The following is an 18325-nucleotide window of genomic DNA, read 5'->3' as shown; positions in this document are numbered from 1 at the left end:
ACAAGGATGTCCACTGGTCATGCACGTGCCATACTACTAGCAGGGATGTAGTGGAAAAAAGTCAAGAGCAATGAATTAAGTGGCTCTGAAAAAATGGCTTTTCAGGAGGAGTTCGAAGCACCTGGCCCTGTGGCATGCATCACAGTCGAGTACACAGCACTCAGACCAACCACACGCTTGTTCAACGTGTTAGGAAACAACAGTGAAGAGCAAAGTTCACGCAGCAAGCCTGGGCACCAAGTAAGCCCCACAGTAAGAGGTTAAAGAGAGGGTTAGCTGGTACAGAGAACCCTGTCAGGACACTCTGTCGTGGAATGCATTTAATCCTAAAAAAATAAACCTCTCGGCTCTTAGATCCAGGGCTTGGAGCTGGAGCACAGAGCAGTGGAGCTGCAGGTTTTCGCCCGGAGCTGGAGCAGAGCCGGAGCACAGCTCCAAAGCCCTGCTTAGATCTGCTCTTCTTGGAAGAAATTTTAGCATTTGAATAGACATGATCATAGATGTTTGCTCCTGCCCGTGCTGTGCTACAACTGCCATGGCTTCCACAGCCCCCGAACACTCCATTAGAGCACTTCCCTCTGGGTAAAGATGTGCAAGGAAACTACAATACCAAACATATGAGGGATCTAAGAGATTAATTAGGTAATATTTGTGAAGGCTTTGAAGATGGTGCACTTCACAAAACCACTCTGACTGGAAGACATTCCCGACAAGAAAGATAGGTCTCTTTCCATTAGACACGTTACGCAGGCAGAGCTGCAGAAGGAAGCTTGCACTGAAATATGGACGTGATTTTGATTTGTTACATCTTGAGTAACTGCACGTACATTTCGAGTAACTACTGGATTCAATGGAGTTACTTTGCTGTATTAAAATCTAACCTGATTTCTGTTACTCTCAACTTTAAAATGAACTCACAAACTGTTTAAAAGAAACACACACGCGCTCAAAATTCTGCACTTCTCCCCACTGTATTTATTTTACTAGGAAAACAGTCCATATCAGGACAGGACAAAACAAAGAGATAGCGGCAGCATAAACCCCAACCCAAGTCTGAATAACTCTGACACTTTGAAAAGCCTTAAATCATCCTATGTATCTGCTGGTGACTGTCTGCCTCTGCGCGGTGGTGAAACGCGTCAGCATTCGTATCAGGTACACGAGGCAGCATTACAGCTGAACGCTGCCTTCCACAGCTGGTAGGTTTGGCAGGAATGACGTTGTTAACAGAAACATTTCATCTGCGTGTTGTTATTGCTACATTATCGCATTTACAGCGAATCAGAACAGCAAGATTTCCATTCAGCTCAGTTCTACCTTGACCTAAAAAGAAGTTTTGCAAGGAAAAAACCCAGGGCCTAATTACTGTATGTCAGATTCACTAGTACAATGTGTTTATAGCAGAAGAAAGATAATAAGCAAAGCACCTGACTATACAGCAAATTATTCTCATATAGGGAATAAATCTCCCCAATTCCTAATAAAACAATTTAAAGCTACAACAGATGCAACAGTCTCTTAGAAATATTCTCTTGAGTGCAACAATTGCACTTTGAAAGTCCTGGAAGTTAGTCTCCCCCCTTGTGTTATTTTTTTCAAAACAATCCAGAACCACCAAACCTTTTAGTAGATACATGTCTGGAATGTGCAGTCCCACTGACTTGGCATCTGCATGGAAGGCAGGTCAGGATATAACAGGGTACACGAGGTTGACCATAATTAGGACTGATCTGTACAGTAAGCTGGAGATGTTCATTTGGCTCTGTGTGTTTGTCTCTTTCTGGCTGCAGACATAACAAGAGTGCATTTTGGCTGCCTGCCACATTTTGGGCATTATATAAACAAGAAAACAAACAGAGGAATTTCTTTGGCAAAGGCTTTTAAGCAAGAGAACATTTGAAGTTCTTTGAACCTGTGAAGTGCTATATTAAGAGTCATCATTACAACCAGAACAGAGGGAAACTTCTAATACAGTTTTCTTTTTATCTTCTACATCAATTCTAGATAATACAGTAAAATCTGAAAATGTTATCTGCATAGATCTATTGTTTCAGCCTGTATCCAGCACCCCCAGAAGAAAACCTTAAAACTAGGCGTATAACACAGTACAGCTGGATAGCTAGCCTGGATAATGCCAACCGCAGTTTCAAAAGCAACTGTATGTGACACGAACGCGGGAGTTGGAAGCAAAATGGTCTCATTGGTAGGGAGCATACAATTACCCAGCAAGCTCATCCAGCTCACAGCCACACAGGGCTCTGAGTTTTCATAGTAAACTGAAAAGTCTGTCTGTGCTTTTATGTACACTTGGGGCTAAATTCCACCCTCTAATGCGTCCACAGGACAGTCACTGAAATCACAGAGCCACAGATGCACCAGAGTGTGTAGTTTAGCCTTGGATTCTTTTTTAGTGTCCTCTGGGGGAAAAAAAGGAAGATGTGGCTCCATTTTATTCTGATTATCTACTCTAATCAATTGAGAAGCACAACATTGGATAATGTCTTGCAGTTCATGTTTAAAAGTAATCACCACATCTTTTTTTTCACGGTTATGAATAGACAGAGATTTTTTTTAATGACTTGCATGTTATTAATGTACTCTACTGCAGTATCTTCCCACACTGTGAAATGCATTATCACGCCGTGCTCTGAGTGACAGCTCTGCTCTCAGGTTGGAGGTTGATGAGGGAATTGCTTGCTTGGGCCAGTTCTGCAATGGAGACTCGTCCTCTCTGTTTGATAAACTGAGCCACGGCGGTCATCTCCTCTGGAGTGATATAGATGAACTTTCCTCGGTCATCAATCACACCTGGAAGACAAAACGTGACTTGGAGTCAACACTTCAAAGCTAACTACATTTCCCCAATAGACATTAACGACCCCACACCTTTGGTTAATTCAGGGACTACATTTACAGCACACAAACTAAATTCCAGATATAGCAGGGCATTGTGGTCCAGCAGACAGGGACACTGGTCTTGGAACAAGGAGACTTGGGTTCTTCTATTCCTAACTCTGCCATTGGCCTGCTGGTGACCTTGGGAAACACACTTTTGTGCCTTCGTCTACTTGGTCTGTCTCGTCTATTTTGATTGCTGGGGCTTGGGGTCAGGGAGTGTTTCTTAGGTGGTAGAATTCCTTTGCTGAAATTCCTACAAAGAACTTAACATTTAGGCTGCTGGTGTGCCAAGATCACAGTCTGTCAATCTGATCCATAATGTCTCCTTTTTTCCTTGCACCCCTTATCTGCCTGTATCCACCTGTTGTCGCTTGTTTTATACTTCGATTGTAACTCTTTGCGGCAGGGATCGTCATTTTGTTCTGTTTGTACAGCACCTAGCACATCGGAATCCTGGCCCATGACTGGGGCAGCTCACAGGAGAATAGTCTCGGTTGGGCTGAGAGGCAGCAGAACAACACACATCATAAATAATCAAACCAAAGGAGTGTACTGCTAGTATTTATTGCAGTAAGACAGTAACACATTAACAACTGTAGCCCAAGTTGCCAATACTAAAAGCCCCCTGTAGCAAACCCTCTTCAAGTCCTTCAGATAATTTAGCTCCCTTGAACGCGGACAATACCTTTTCCTAGCTGTCAAATGATGACAGGAATGAACGACACTTGCTATTACCATAATTGTATCTATTCAAGGGACACCAACTTAAAAATAGGGATGCAAGGACAAGCACTGGCTGAAGTTCTAATGGACACTCGTAAAAGCAGAAACTATTTGAACTTAATTTTTACAAAGGGATTAGATTTCAGGCTGCAGCGTCTCAGTCGAGTTCGTAGGCTACTCCACCAGCTGAGGAAAGGGAAATCCTAATCTAAACAGCTGCACAGTTCAAGGGGTTTTTTTTTGTTTTGTTTTGGTTATTTGGTAACTTCGGGTTTTTCTTTATTAACTTAGAAATAAGATTTAAAGCAACCCTAACAGTCTTGTCTAGTCCTTGTCTCCACTGCTTCCCAGACCCCTGGAGAGACTTTTCCCAAACCAGCTCCTGCTTTCTGCTGCTGTTTCCCTCTTAGCCTCCTACTGACAGGTGTGGAGAGCCACTGCCCACTTCTTTCCCTGACCCCATCTCTCCTGCCTGCTTCTCCTGCCCAAGAGGCAGGAAGCGATATATGCAATTTCCTGTAGGGCATATGACTAAGGGCAGGCATGTGATCCACAACTACCACTCCCAGTTTTAAAAGCCCCCAGAACTGTAACAAGTGCACTGGGATAGCCTGGATGCACCTCGAGGGCCAGTGCCCTGTGACAGTTCCTTCTCTGGGCTCAGACTACCCGAAAACCCACACATGATTCAGCTGAGACTTTTCTCTTTGCAAAAATAATTGCGCTCTCAGCGAGAATGAAATTCACACCTGCGCATCCCAGCAATGCCTGTAGGCAGCTCAAGTGCTTCAGCAGAACTGAAATGATACACAGGCCTTGATGTGGAGACTCTGTTTGGGGGTGAAGGTGTATTATTTTAATTCTATACCACAACAACAATCAGGTACAAAAATGCCAGAGCACCTCTCCAGGATGGCAGTCCATTTTAAACCACCAAGTTTCAAAGCCGAAATTAGGGTAATTAACATCGCTATTGATCAAGCCAAGTAGGAGACCTTGGTGATTACAGGATCAATTAAATAGAAAGCATTTTCTTACTATCTGGCTTAGGGGTCCTATGCATTTTCAGCATCATCTATTAACACACTAAACAACTCAACAGAAACCCATAACGTTTCCACTGTCACCTGTTAGAGTGCCATCTGCCATCAGGTCTTGTACTCTATTAATTGCATCCTGTTGGAGGGGTAGGAAAAAGAACTAGTTAAAAGAAGAGAGATCTCACATTACCAGGCATATAAGAGAGATTGTGCTTCATGTCTTATTCTTGAGTGCTGAATATTTAGGTGAAACATGCATATCAGCATTTCTACACAAATGCAACCCACCAGCCTGTTATCGGGACAAGGTTTTGTCTTAGCCAGGATGCGGTCAGCCTCTGTAACCCGGTGTATGCAAATAGCTCTCTCTCCACGAGAGGCTGTTCTTGCAAACTTATGTTAATCATATCTCTCGCATTCAGATATTTCATGGAAGGGGATTGCAGAGAGACCTCTTGAGCATTAACAAAGAAGGGTGTATGTGTACAGAAATAAAAGGGCCAGACTATGCAACTATGCCTATGTACACCAGCTGAGGACCTGGCTCAAATACATTAATGAAAGTATATTTGTTCTGCTTAAAGTCTGCTGTGTTCTCCACTGGCCCAAAAGGTAACATGCCAAATTTATCCGTGGGGTAACTCCAAGGGTTTTTATTATTTATAGAGCAGCTGAAGTGTCCTCGGCGTGTCAGAATCAAATCAAATACATGGCCCCTCCCCAAACTGCAGACAGAGCCAAGGCAGAACAGGAAGAGACACAAATGTAGATCGGGGGAGGTTGGGTGGGGGGAGGAGAGAAGACAGAGGAATGGAGGACAGAGGCCAAAAGGTACAATGTAAGGTCAAGATTTCCCTTGGAAGGTTCTTTATAGTTTTTGCAGGGCTGAGGTTGCTTGTTTTTAATAAGAAAACACAACCTAAGAACATGTAACCATTTAAAAATAATTTAGCAGGCTATAAATTGGGGAAGAGGGCAGCGTGTGTGGGGGGAAATGCCAGCAATAAATGAGTCTCGGGACAAAAATAACTAATATCTGTTTTTACTGTACATGAAACAGTATGGCCAATGTTGTAATTTTCCCCACTCACCTGAGCAGCTTCCACCCTATCCAACAATGACCATGCTCACAGCTATATTTTATGTGACTCTGTAGCCCAAAGTATCCCAGGAGAGAGCACACAAGCATGTGCCGGATACAAAGAAAGCCTGGGATTACAGCTCCAGAGGCCAACAAGAAGGGCTGAGTACAAAACATTCCGAGCATGCTCCTTCACAGCAAGGACTCATTGGCTAATGAAGTTATTGGCTGGATGGCTCTTCCAGTGAATTCCACTAGGGTGCTCCTTCTGTTGAACTTCAGTCAAAACCCAAGAATTTTCAGTAGGACCACCAAGATTCATATGGAAATGTCCCAATTTGCTCACACTCCCATTATTAGTGTTGGTGTATTACTTGTAATGCTTACCTGGGTTCTTAACCCCAAATGGGAAGCCAGGTCTTCCAGAAGAACCACCTTTGCATTCTATGGAAACAAAGAAGAGTTATAAGCCGCTGATGAGAATGGGGACTCGCTTTTTATCTGTTTGGCCACAGAAACATGCAGAATGCATCTAGTGGGAGAGAAACTAGAATTCAAGTTCGCAATTCCTCGCAAACTTTCCTACTTGGGAAACAGCTGAGTTGAATCATTTATTTAAATCAGTTTTGCTTACGGAGAAATTCGAGGCTCTTTTCCACCTGCGGATGAAACACTGCATGTGTTTCCAAAGATCTGTTATGACCAATCTCTTAGAAAGGCAAGATAAGCAGAAACATTTTGGACTATTGACGTGCAGCTATTCATAAAAGGAGCCTGACTGTTCTTCTTGCAACCTGTATCTTTCCCCACCAGTATTAACGTAAGCTTTCAGTTTGCACACACAAATTATGTTTAAAAAAAAAAAAAAGGAGAACTGGGCCAGACCTCCTGGTGTACTAAGCTCTTGGGTGGTTTGTCTGCTCCCCCCGCCAGCCCTCTGCAACACTAGTGTTGTTGCCTTAATGACCTTCTTTAGCAAGTTAATCTCTTATCTAGTTTCTCATAGTTAGAGATGTACTCTTAGTGCTCGGTCAGAGGGGCAGTGCGATATGGACTGAGGGCAGAACTGAGAGCAAAGAACTCTTGAATTTTCTAATTGGCTTTAGCCTGAACTTTGTGTGTGACTTTAGCCAAGTCATTTAGTATATGATTCACCGCTGCTTTACTCTAGACTTACACTGACGTAACCAGAGGGAGTTACACAGAAGAAGACTGGAATCGTACAACGCACTGATGAAACGGGAATTCAACCATTCCATGCCATGGTTTCCCTATCAGTAGAAAGGGGTTAATATCTCATTTATCTAAATGCACTGTAAAGATGCATTAATGCCTGTAAGGAACTCTAAATATAAAGGGCTACAGAGGTGCTAAGTATCATTCTCTTTTAGTTCCAGGCCACTATTCCTTCCAGTATGGTGGGACGGCAAAATCTTGGGGAGCTTTATCATTTCAGATGCAAGTATTACGTTTCAATTGAACAGAACAGTTTCCGAATGGTAACGTTTATATTTTGACTTATTTAAGGATACAGCAACTCTAATCTGAATGGACATCTGGGAAATAAACAGGTTGTATACAGTTATGCCCTCTCTCATTGAAAAAAAAAAACCAAAAAAACCACAGACTTACTAGTTGTGAAGTTAGATACAGCCAAGCTAGAGAACTGACTACCATGGACTGAAGATACAGAACTGAAACCAGTTCATGGAATTCAGTTCTCAGAGCTGGGAACTGCTATGGATCATCACATCTTCATTTTAAAGGATAGGGGGCAAAAAAAAAAAAAAAAAACACACAAAAAACCAACCCCCAACCTCTTACTAACTGAGAAAAAGAGGATTTAAATCTTCCCTTAAAAACAGTCATCTCCTAACTACTGAAAGGGTTTACTGGAAGCTTTCCAGGTTAAATCGCTTCATGGCTGGTATTCTAGGAAATGAGGTTCTCTTTTGCAGAAATACAGTTACTGAAGCTTGAGGCCTGATTCATGGCAGCGCACTTAAGCATGTGCTTAACTTCCAAAAACACATGCTGAAGTTCCATTCATTTCAATAGCCTGGCATATGCTTAAGTACTTTGCTGAACTGGGGCCAGAAACTGTAATTCAGGGCCAAATCCTGCTCCGGTTATTTACGCAATGAATCCCACTGTAATCAAGGGGAGGATTCACGAGTAAAGGGAGCAGAATTTTGACCGAGAGAGCGAGCGAGCGAGCGTCTACGTGCACTCAGGATTTATCCCGCAACCTCTTTTGGTATTTTTGCAACAGGTTCTTTTTAAAAACAAACTGGCAGCCACCTGAAGTGGCTCAGAGGTTTGAAATGGGAAGTCCAAGTGGAAATGGTTGAATGGGCTGAGGCACAGTCTGAGGTGCATGTGTACGTTTCTCTTTGCATTTCAGGCTGCCTCACCAGCACTTTGCCCGCTCATCCTTCTCCAGTGAGAATACTGCCCATGATCCGAGCCTCCCTGCAGCTTTCAAACAACTGCCAATTAATTTGCAAGGTACCAGTTGGGCCCACAGAGTCCTCTTTCTCGTAAAGTGGCCTGCATAGCTCTGGCACCAGGTTCAAATCCAGCAGCTTTTCTGTTGCTCTACTGTGTCCCTTTCAAAAGCCAGAACCCCAGTTTGTAACGTCACAGTCGGCTCCTGGGGAATGGAAATGCTTTCGGCACTGATCTCTCTCTCTCTCTCTCTCTCTCTCTCTCTCTCTCACACACACACACACACACACACACACACGAGACTTTAGGAGCTGCAGATGAATTTAATAACCAAGGGATTTTGAAAAGAGCCTGAGGGAATTAGCCACTCAAACTTCATCTAATTTCAATGGGATCTGGGTGCCTCACTCCCTTTAAGATTGGGTCCATTGTAAATCCAATCACAAAAACTCAACCCCAAAAAACAAACCAAAGAGAGTCTACATTTCATGTAAAACTTCCCTAAGAATAAAATATGAAGCAAGCTGCCGCCACTCAAAAACTGACACTGGCAGAACAGCTTCCTCAACAGAAAGGTTAAATTACAATTTTTTTTTTTGAGGCATCGGCTGCTCTTTAAGACCACGTGACAGACGCTTTCAGATTGATGCTGCCGGATTAGCACTGTTTCAGCAGAGAAGTCATTCCTTCTGAAAAAGCAACAACATATCCAGGTAGGAGGGATTGCATGCTGCCCGTGTCTTCTCTAAACTAAGTATATTTTCAAGCTAAAGAGAAAGTTAAGAATGTTAAAGAAAATATTGCTCCCAATCCTTCTGTCCATTCCTATTCAGCAATGCACATGCTTAAGTGCCTTCCTCAACTGGGATGTTTTTCTGAATCAGGGCCTTTCGAATGTGCTTATGTCCCACTTACTGAGTTTATGGTTTCACATGAACCAAGCATCTTAGCTTTCAGGTCTCAGAGTCACACTCTGTGATTGTTTCTCTGGTTTCAGACAGACAGTGTAAATGGCAGTTAAAATGTAAGTTGAGACTTCTATTTTAATTGGAAAGCACGAATCACCACAAATACCCCAAACTTTAAAAATGAAGCTCCCCAATGCTATTAAAAGGAAGCCTAAGACACCCTGACGAGTGATCTTTTCTACAACATCTCAGTAAAGGTTAAGACACTGCCACGCATCAAAGGTAGAGAAGTTAGAGAGGAAATCAAGTGAGAGCTTTATGTGACCTTTACGGTGCTTGTGTTTCAAGAGGATCAAAAAAATGCACGTGGTACAACAGACATCACATAAATTCAGCAATCCTCATTCTCAGTTGGCGATGGGGGGAGGGAAACTAAACTGCAATGGACCCAGTGAATTAAACTTTAAAATAAATAAATAAATAAATAAAATCAATACTGTGTGTTCAACATTCGCAAACTCAGGACCGAAGCTTGTATGGCATGGAGTGTCCTGAACTACCAGTCACCTCTATGAGAGTTGAGGGCAACCACCAGGATCGGGCACCGAGCAACTGGCTAGGTAATATTTTTTTAAAAAATAGTAACTTTTCTATTCAAGACTCAGAAATTTTACTACAAGGACCAGGGTATGTGTACAGTGCAGTCAGAGGTGGAATTCAGCACCCGAGCTAGCTCCGATCTAGTGAGCACGAGTATAAAGAGCAGTGAAGATGCAGCAACAGTGTGGGCTGTATGAGCCCGCGCTGGGTACTTACTCAGCAGCTAGCCCCCGCTGCTGCGGCTTCACGACTACTGGTACTTGAGCTAGCTAGATCAATGCTGCTATGGTGCGTGTACTTTTGCTCCAACCGCAGGGTAGACAGATCCTAAAGACAGACGTCATTGCTGTCAAATCCAGATTAGACTATGTAGGTCTTTTAAAGGCAGATTGAAATGCTCAGTTATTGATAACTTCTAAAAGGAAATTACACGTTCCTAAAGTGATCTGCTTAAACTGGACTATCTAGAACACTATCCCAAAGCACAGGAGAGTAAAATTCTATGTAAACATTTCCAAAGTTTTACTTTAAGTATCCAAGGTACCACTTCAACTCCTGGGTGCATGTGTTGACTACAGTGACTGGGCCACAACAGCCATAGATGTGCATATAAGTGCCAAAACATGGCTATGAGATGAAAGGAGAAAGAGGAACTACTCCAGCAACTATTCACACACTTGTGAGCTGCAAGAGCAAACACACATTGTAGTTCAAGTCCATGGATCGCCTGAATACTTGTTTTATTAAATATCCACCTAGACATTAACAAAAGGGTTTCCTTCTTTATACAGTTCTCCACCAATAAACGTTTTCATAATAAATAAAATGATGACTAAAAGGAACACACACCGGATATAAAGAAAGAGGAATGGTAGCTTACCTTAATGTAGTTGATAAATTCCGTTAGAAAGCTATGGGACTGGATACAGCAAGGAAAAAACAGACATTAATTCAAATGAACAGAAATCAAATCAAATGTTTCTGCATATTGATGGAGAAACAAGGATTGTAAAATAGGCAATCATACAAGGCACTGTACGAGGGACAGATTCTCATTTGTTGCACCAGTGTAAAACTGGAGTTAACGTCATCTACGGATTTGCACTGATTTATCCGAAATCAAAACAAGGCTCAAGGGGTCTGTATTTAAATTAAATATATATTTTATACCTGTCCAACTAGAGTGGAAATATCCAATTTCTATCTTCTTTATGTCTATGCCATAGGTGGTGTGTCACATTCACGTTGAGACCAAGTTACTTTCTGCATCTTCTAGTAAGGAACAAACACCGAGGACCAGACTTTGCCCTCTGGATGCGTGAAGGGCAGGGTGTGGAGTGATATCAATGGGAGGCCGCTCAGATGCATCCAGGGGCAGAATTTAGGCTGGACCATTCATTACACAAGAGAAACTGGAGCCAATTTCTTTTAAACTTGGATGCCTAAAATTAGGCATCTAAATCAACAGTTAGGCATCTAAATACAAGTTGCCTGATCATCAAAGGTGCTGCACAAACAAAATTTGCATTCAAGTCAATGGAAGATGCTGGTGCTTAGAACCTCTGGAAATTAAGTCATTTATATTAGTCTCCTAACTACAAATTTAGGTGCCTAATTCTAGACACTCAAGCTTGAGGATGCTGGTAACCAATAACTGACTAGTAACCAATAACCAGTGACAGAGCATGTGACTGCAGCAGGATACTGGATGCCTCGTAAAGCGCAGGGCAGAAAGCCTACAGCCTTCCAGCCACGTTAGCACTTGGAATGTGTATCCTGGAACATCTTTCTTTAACAGGCATTTGAAATATGTACTTTATTAAAAAAAGATTAAGTTGAGAACAAGGCCCCAACCTTCATCTTAAGCAAGTAAAGCCCCTTTCTGCTCCTATTTACATACAATAGCCATCCTGGTCAAGGATCTTATACAGCAGACTCCTTTGCTGCCGCCCCCCCCCCCCCCCAACAAAGTAATGTGACCAAGTTATACTACTGTTTAAAGGGAGCTGATCATGGGACAATTTTGTCTTAGCTTAACTGATCTCCCAAGAGCATCCGTGGTATAACTGGCACAGCTGCTTAACGCTGCATGTAACTTACAAACAGATGGAAAAAGTCTGTTTTAGCCACTTTGTTCTGCTTTAAGACACTACTGCTCATAAGTTCTGATATGTCAACGGCACAGTAAGGGTAGAGTTACAAAGGAACAGAAAGAAGTTAGGCACCCTAGTTAAACTAACTTTCAGCAGGAGCTTGGCACCAAACTGCCCTTTGAATCTCTGAAAATCTATTCCACCATCACTAATGTGCCATGACTTCTACTGGTCCTAAATTTAGAGCCATGATGAAGAATGCTCCTTTGGTTTGGAATGGGTGGCTGGACAGAGGGAGTGGAAAAAAAAATCACCAATACCAATCTGATTTACACCAATGCCACCCCACTGAACAAACTGGAGTCGCAGCAGCGTAAGAATTTTTGACACTTAAAAAAATGTCATGCTAACATCAAATGCATTCAGCTGCAAACATTTGGAGTGCGAGATCTCTATTCCCGTCATTATTTCACAGCACTTAACATTAAACAAAGCAAACCATTTAGTCTCTGATGGATTATGAATGAGAATCTTGCCTTCCACAGCGGCAGCATTAAGAAAAAAAATCAGGTACCACGTGTGCCACATTTTATCAGTAGTATCCAAAAGACTTGCTTGCATGCAACCATAATAGAGTGCTACAGTCCTATGCAGAGGGTAAGGAATTAGCAACAGTCACTTCCATTGCAGAACGTACAGTTCTAACACCACACAACCAGAAACGCCAGAGAGAGGGGCACTTTAATGCTTCACTTAATAAATTATGTTTAAAATCAGCTTTAGTTCAGTTTCATTCCCCTGATTTAGTGATAATTCAGCTCCTTAGATATTGAAGCTGGATTTAAAACATACTTGGCAGCTATTTTGGCATCAAACCTTGACTTCGAATTGCTCTCTTCCACTGTTACCTGCCCTTCTAGCAGTACCTTCCGCGCTTGTGTTGCAGGGTTTCTAACTCTAGGAAGGCATTCGGATTACAGAACCCCTAGGCTAATTCAGCCATGCTGTAAGCAAGTGGAACCCCACTGGGGGTTTGCACTCCTTTCCACGTGAGCTCAATTTGCACCTTCGCATTTCTCTCTAAATCTATAGGTTGCTATAAAGAATTCTAAAGTTCTCCTACAATGCTCTAGGTTCACATTTACTATACACAAGATCTGTCATTTAAAGGCAAAAAAATTTCTTACGTGCACTCAGCACACACCATCCAAGTATCATTTTTAGAAGTAACTCACCCAGGACTTAATTCAGAATGGCTTGGATGGGTTTTTTCTGTTTTGACTTTTAAAACGATAAGGGGATAAAATGCAATCAGGACAATGTAAACAGCTGAATCTATTCAGTCTCAGGAAGCTGGATGGGAAGCCAGGAATTCTGGCTGCGGTGACAGCATGACATACCTCTTCCTCGGTCATTGCTTCTTCGACACCCTCCTCTTCAACTACAAAATTCTCCTTCAGCTTGAGGTACTCTTCATGCTCCCTCTGCTCCTTTTCTTCTTTTGCTTTCTTTTGTTCCTCTTCCTGCAGAAAAATGAAGTGCTCAAGTCATTCCTCCCTAAACCAGGTTTAGTTTAATGGAGACCCTGCTTACTTTATCACTTGGGTGCCAACTAGATTCACTGGGACAGGCCAGGAAAAGAAGGACTTTCTGAAAACTGAAACTCTGAAACTCTCCCTCGATCGCATCATTAATTTCAAAAGCAGTTCTGCCTCTGCCCTTCTTTTAATGCAGTAATTGTCTCAGTCAATTCAGCCGTTCCTGGGCTGGCTTGGAAAAGATCTGATGAAGGAGAGAGAGACACTTTTATATAGCGAACTGCTTCCTCAATTTGCATGAGCACATTTCTTCTGCAGTGCAAGCTACAGGAAGTCCCTGCCCCCAAACCATACATTGATGCAACTTATCCATTTTCAGTTACTGACCCTGATCCTGCTCTCACTTACACCAGTGTGAAACAGGAGTAACGACTGAAGTCAGCGGAGTTACTTGTTTGCCACCAGTATGAGAATGAAGAATCAGGCCTATTGCAAGGTTTTAAAAAAATGTTTGTGTTTTTTTTTTGATGGCAGACTACTCAACTGGTTATGTGTAAAAGATACAAAGAGCTGTATTAACTGCCTGATTTACGAACAGAACGTAAGAGTTGGCTATAAGGAGAGAAAAATAAAGTTCCCTTGTGAGCAGTTCACTCTAGTTAGCTAAAAACTACACATTCTGGTGCCTTTCAGTCATTTGTAGTTGCTAATACTACTTGTACCTTGTAAAGCATTTTAAAATCTTCAAAGCGGTGCACAATCAGTAATTAAATCTCCTAACCGCCCTGTGCTGGGGGCATCACAACCATTTAACAAGACAGGAAAACAGAGGCACGCATGTTAAGTGACTCGCTCTAGGCTGCCTAGCAAAATCCGGGGTACAGCCAGGATGGGATTGTAGGGGTTTCATGCTCAGAGCACAACATTTTGCTGCTTTCCATGCATTTTTCCTTAATGTTCTCAGGAGGAAATACTACCACCATATTAGGCTATTTTTGAAGCAACATTTGATGCATGCCTGTTGCTAATGGCCAGTTTTCTTCATTCCACACTGAAATAATGATGCAGCATTTTTTTGACACTTGTATTATATAGCAGGTGCTTCCTTAAATGGAGGGAAATTGAACAATTGCATCAATAAAATGTACACAGAAAAAGAGGTCCTATCGTGAGGTATAATCCATTAGCACCTGTATTAAGGGACACAGTTCAGAGCCAGACCCTACAAGAGACAGGATCGGGCCCTTAGAACACGGCACAGAAAAAAATCTGCGCTGTAGTAGAGACAGCCAAAAAATTATTAGAGGTCTCAGCACTGCCCGATCAGACTCCCAGCAGAGTCCTTTGTGGGACACATCCGCCCTAACTGAATTGGCATCATTAGCACCGACCCCCCACTTGGTAAGGCAACTTCCATCTTTTCATGTGCTGTGTATTTATACCTGCCTACTGTATTTTCCACTCCAGGCATCTGATGAAGTGGATTATAGCCTATGAAAGCTTATGCCCAAATAAATTCGTTAGTGTCTAAGTGGCCACAAGGACTCCTCGCTGCTTTTGCTGATACAGACCAACATAGCTACTCCTCTGAAACTTATGGGAGTGTGGCCCTGAAGAGTAATTATGGTGAAAAAGTGACTGGGAATAAAAAAAGAAGCATCTAATTTCTTACCAGATCTGATCCTTTTGTGCATTCAGAGTCAAATGGGAAAGATTTTGCTGCTTTTTATTCCTGCAATTTTAACACAGCTTTCGAGAGGGAGTGGGATTATTTTCTCGGTCCTGCCTCACCAAACAAGTTATTAACTAAGATCTTGTTGCAGAATCTTTATTATTAGCAGTGCATGAGCCTGAAAAAACCCCAGCCTGGCTCTCAGAGCTCTTCTTCACTAGAAAACTGAGCCAATTTGATGTAGGATCACTGAGACACATCAAAGTCCTTCACAGCTCTGTCCCTATTACATCCCTGCAACTCAAACACTATGTAGAATTTTGAAGCACAGAAAACCTGACATCACTTTCGAAGGGAAGTGATAAGAGTTGAAGAGTCCTTCAAAATTTCCAGGTGGTTGTTCTGCAAAAATCAAAAGATAACTGGCCCATTTACAACCGTCAGACATCATTTTCCTGTTTCTAAAAGAGGCTGACAAGCAAATCAACCAACCCAGTCTCTCTCTCACATGTCTAAAGAGCTGTGCCTTTGATTTCAGTAGGACTAAAACCTGCCACAATGTTAGTGTCAGTATTTCCACATCCAGCACACTGTAGAAAACACCTCAGTGCGAGGAGATTGACAATGTGCACCATTCTTGGTCCCATGTCTTTTTTCCTTGGTCACTCATTACAAGCTGACCTACATTTACTTCTCAGACCTACAGCTCACATACTGTGATCAGCAGAGCATTTCCACGGGGTCTGGGCAGCGCCTTCGGTAACAACAGTGCAGCAGCCACCAGGCTTCAAGCCGGATTGCTTGTTAGTTTAGCCTAGTGCAGGAGACTCAGGATTTCCAGAGGCTTTGTTGAACAACCGAACTGAACAAAACAAGAACTCAACATCTCCCTGCTCAGCTGCTTCATGCATTTCTTTGGTGTAAATTCAACTATGATCAAACCCGAGGACAGACCCAAACTGTAAAGAGAGAAGAGAGGAGCTTGTATACCAATAAATTCACTAACAAAGGCAACAAACAATTGAGATGGGACATGTGGGGAAAAAAAATATAGTAAAGCCGCTTTGTCTATTACATTAACACACATTTATTTTCACCTGCCTTTCTTACTACTGTTTTTATATCCTTCTTTCATATCAAAAGCACTACAACTGCTGTGTGGAAAGCGTGGACTCGGGACTAGACAGGGCCACCCGAGGGGGGCAAGTGGGGCAATTTTCCCCAGGCTCCGGGCCCTGCAGGGGCCCCCAGGAGAGTTTTTCGGGGCCCCTGGAGTGGGGTCTTTCACTTGCTCTGGGGGCCCCGGAAAACTCTTGCGGGGCTTGGGCCCCCGGAGCTTCTTCCACTCTGGGTCTTCAGCAGCAATTCGGCAGCAGGGGCCTCCTGCAGCCAAAGACCCCAGGCCCCCTGAATCCTCTGGGCAGCCCTGGGACTAGATGGGGAGGTGTCGACAGGGGAATCTATCCACTGTAGAAGTGGTCCACGTTATGAAATAGTGCTAAGATCAGTCCTTAATTACTTGGTTTAGTGGTCGTTTATGGTGCTGCCTGCCTCACTCCCAAGGATTTCAGAAACACGAGGGCAACCAGTGAAAATGTTTCAGGGAGGAAAGCGAAATTAAACCTCTGGAAAAAAGCAAAGTACGGTTATGTCATTTATTTCGGCCTGATCTCAAGTGAGGCTGTAGCGAGCATGCAAGAGAGAGAACGGACAGGCCGCCTCCTGTAAAGGATGGGCGGGGAGTGGGGAAACCCCAGCACTAAGGAAATTTGGTAACTGCCGCTGCTTACCTTGGTAGTTTTTTTTTTTTTTTTTTTGCTGTGAAGCAGTCGCATCTTACTCCTCTCCAGCCTCAATATGACACCATGTTTGGGCTCTCTAAAAATGTAAAGTATTTCTTCTGATCAATTCCTAGCCGTCTTATGAAGTATTTCAATCCTTTTTGCCCTCGAAGGAAGTCTCCAAGATCCTGGTATAAATTCACACTCCCTCAGAGACTGTAAACCACCCCACTTCTAAACACTTGGCAAAATCCACATTTCCTGCTGTCGTACCAGTCCTACGTGGAGTCACATGCTGTGCATCTGCCAGGACCCACTAAACACTTTACTAGGATGGGGCTAATGGCATCAGGGATTTTTCTGCAGCGTCTCCATGGTCTCAGCCTGGTGTAGCGCCTTCCCACTGAATCTCTGGAGTGTTTGCAATGTTTTTTCCTCAAACACCCACTGTTTTCTACCTTGATTTGTTCTGCACAGCCGTTGCTCACCACAGCCCTTCCCTGTTGCTCACTGCACGCTCTTCTTCCACCCAAACTCTGCCAGCCTACAAGCCGACTTTGCTGTATATTCCCTTCCCATTGTTTACTCTCTCCCCTCACCCACACTCCTTTCTCCCCTCTTCAAATTGATTTTGGTCTCAGGTTTCCATGGTTTTAGAAGTCTGATTGGGGGGTAAGGGATGTCGGGCCAGGTCCTGCTCTTATACCCTGTATCAAACCAGAGGAACTCCCCTGAAGTCAGTGGGTCCATCTGAATTTATAACCAACAAGGGAGAACAGAATCTGACCTCTGGCCTCTTACAGGCCTGTGAAGCGCTGCACAGTTCCGCGGTGCTATATACATCACACCTTGCTGTACAAGCCAGGAGGATCCCGGCCCCAAGAGGATTAGCTGGATGATGATGGTAACTGGGTAGTGAGGCAGCAAGAGGGACATCATCCAGTAAAGTAGACTTCAAACAAGAGCTCTCAACTTAGGCCCTTCTTCAGCAAACCATTTAAATTGAAATGAAGCCACAGGGCAACATGCTCAAGTGGGCAGAGTACTGGATGGGACTTGGAAGACCTAGATTCAATTCCTGGCTCTGCCACTGGCCTGCTAAGAGATCTCAGACAAGTCATTTCCCGCTCGCTTTCTGCCTTAGTTTCCCCAATTGCAAAACAGGGATAATGGTACTGATCTCTTGGAAAGCACTGAGATCTATGGATGAAAAAGGACTAGGTATTACTAATCATCATCTAGTCGATCATCCTGATGGTACAGGATTTGAAGGGAGATTGAAGGGGATCAGCAGGGAGCACATGTTAGGAGTCAGGCAATATTTTTGAAACCCAAACCGAGTTCCTCTGTATTTCACATTTTCACTCCTAACTCTAATAAAGGGACCTGCTCAAAAGGAATTTTGTTCAAATGTTCTAAGTAACTTTACCTTCCTGCCAACATTATGCATGGGAAATTTTCAGAAATGTATGAATGCTTGAAAATAGCCACAAACTGAAACCACACTGCAGTCTTAGCTTGTGAGTGTCCAAGCTAACTCTGT

At 43.1% G+C, this 18325-nt stretch overlaps 1 protein-coding gene across 1 annotated transcript in view; it reads right to left on the bottom strand.

Annotated features, from left to right (window-relative positions):
* Positions 1-952: 952 nt before the first annotated feature.
* DDRGK1 (DDRGK domain containing 1) overlaps positions 953-18325 on the bottom strand; it is a 55404-nt gene continuing 38031 nt past the window's right edge. Inside the window, exons 5-9 of the mRNA XM_030563269.1 lie at positions 13192-13314; positions 10579-10617; positions 6130-6186; positions 4749-4797; positions 953-2808 (exon numbers count right to left, since the gene is read on the bottom strand). Of these exons, the coding sequence (XP_030419129.1) occupies positions 2636-2808; positions 4749-4797; positions 6130-6186; positions 10579-10617; positions 13192-13314 (441 nt within the window). The 3' untranslated portion in view covers positions 953-2635. The remainder of the gene's footprint in view (positions 2809-4748; positions 4798-6129; positions 6187-10578; positions 10618-13191; positions 13315-18325) is intronic.

This window comes from Gopherus evgoodei, chromosome 5 (genome assembly GCF_007399415.2).
Source record: "Gopherus evgoodei ecotype Sinaloan lineage chromosome 5, rGopEvg1_v1.p, whole genome shotgun sequence".
NCBI classification, from domain to species: Eukaryota; Metazoa; Chordata; order Testudines; family Testudinidae; genus Gopherus; species Gopherus evgoodei.
Note: the sequence above shows the minus strand (reverse complement) of the source record. Positions and strands in the feature narration are given on the sequence as shown.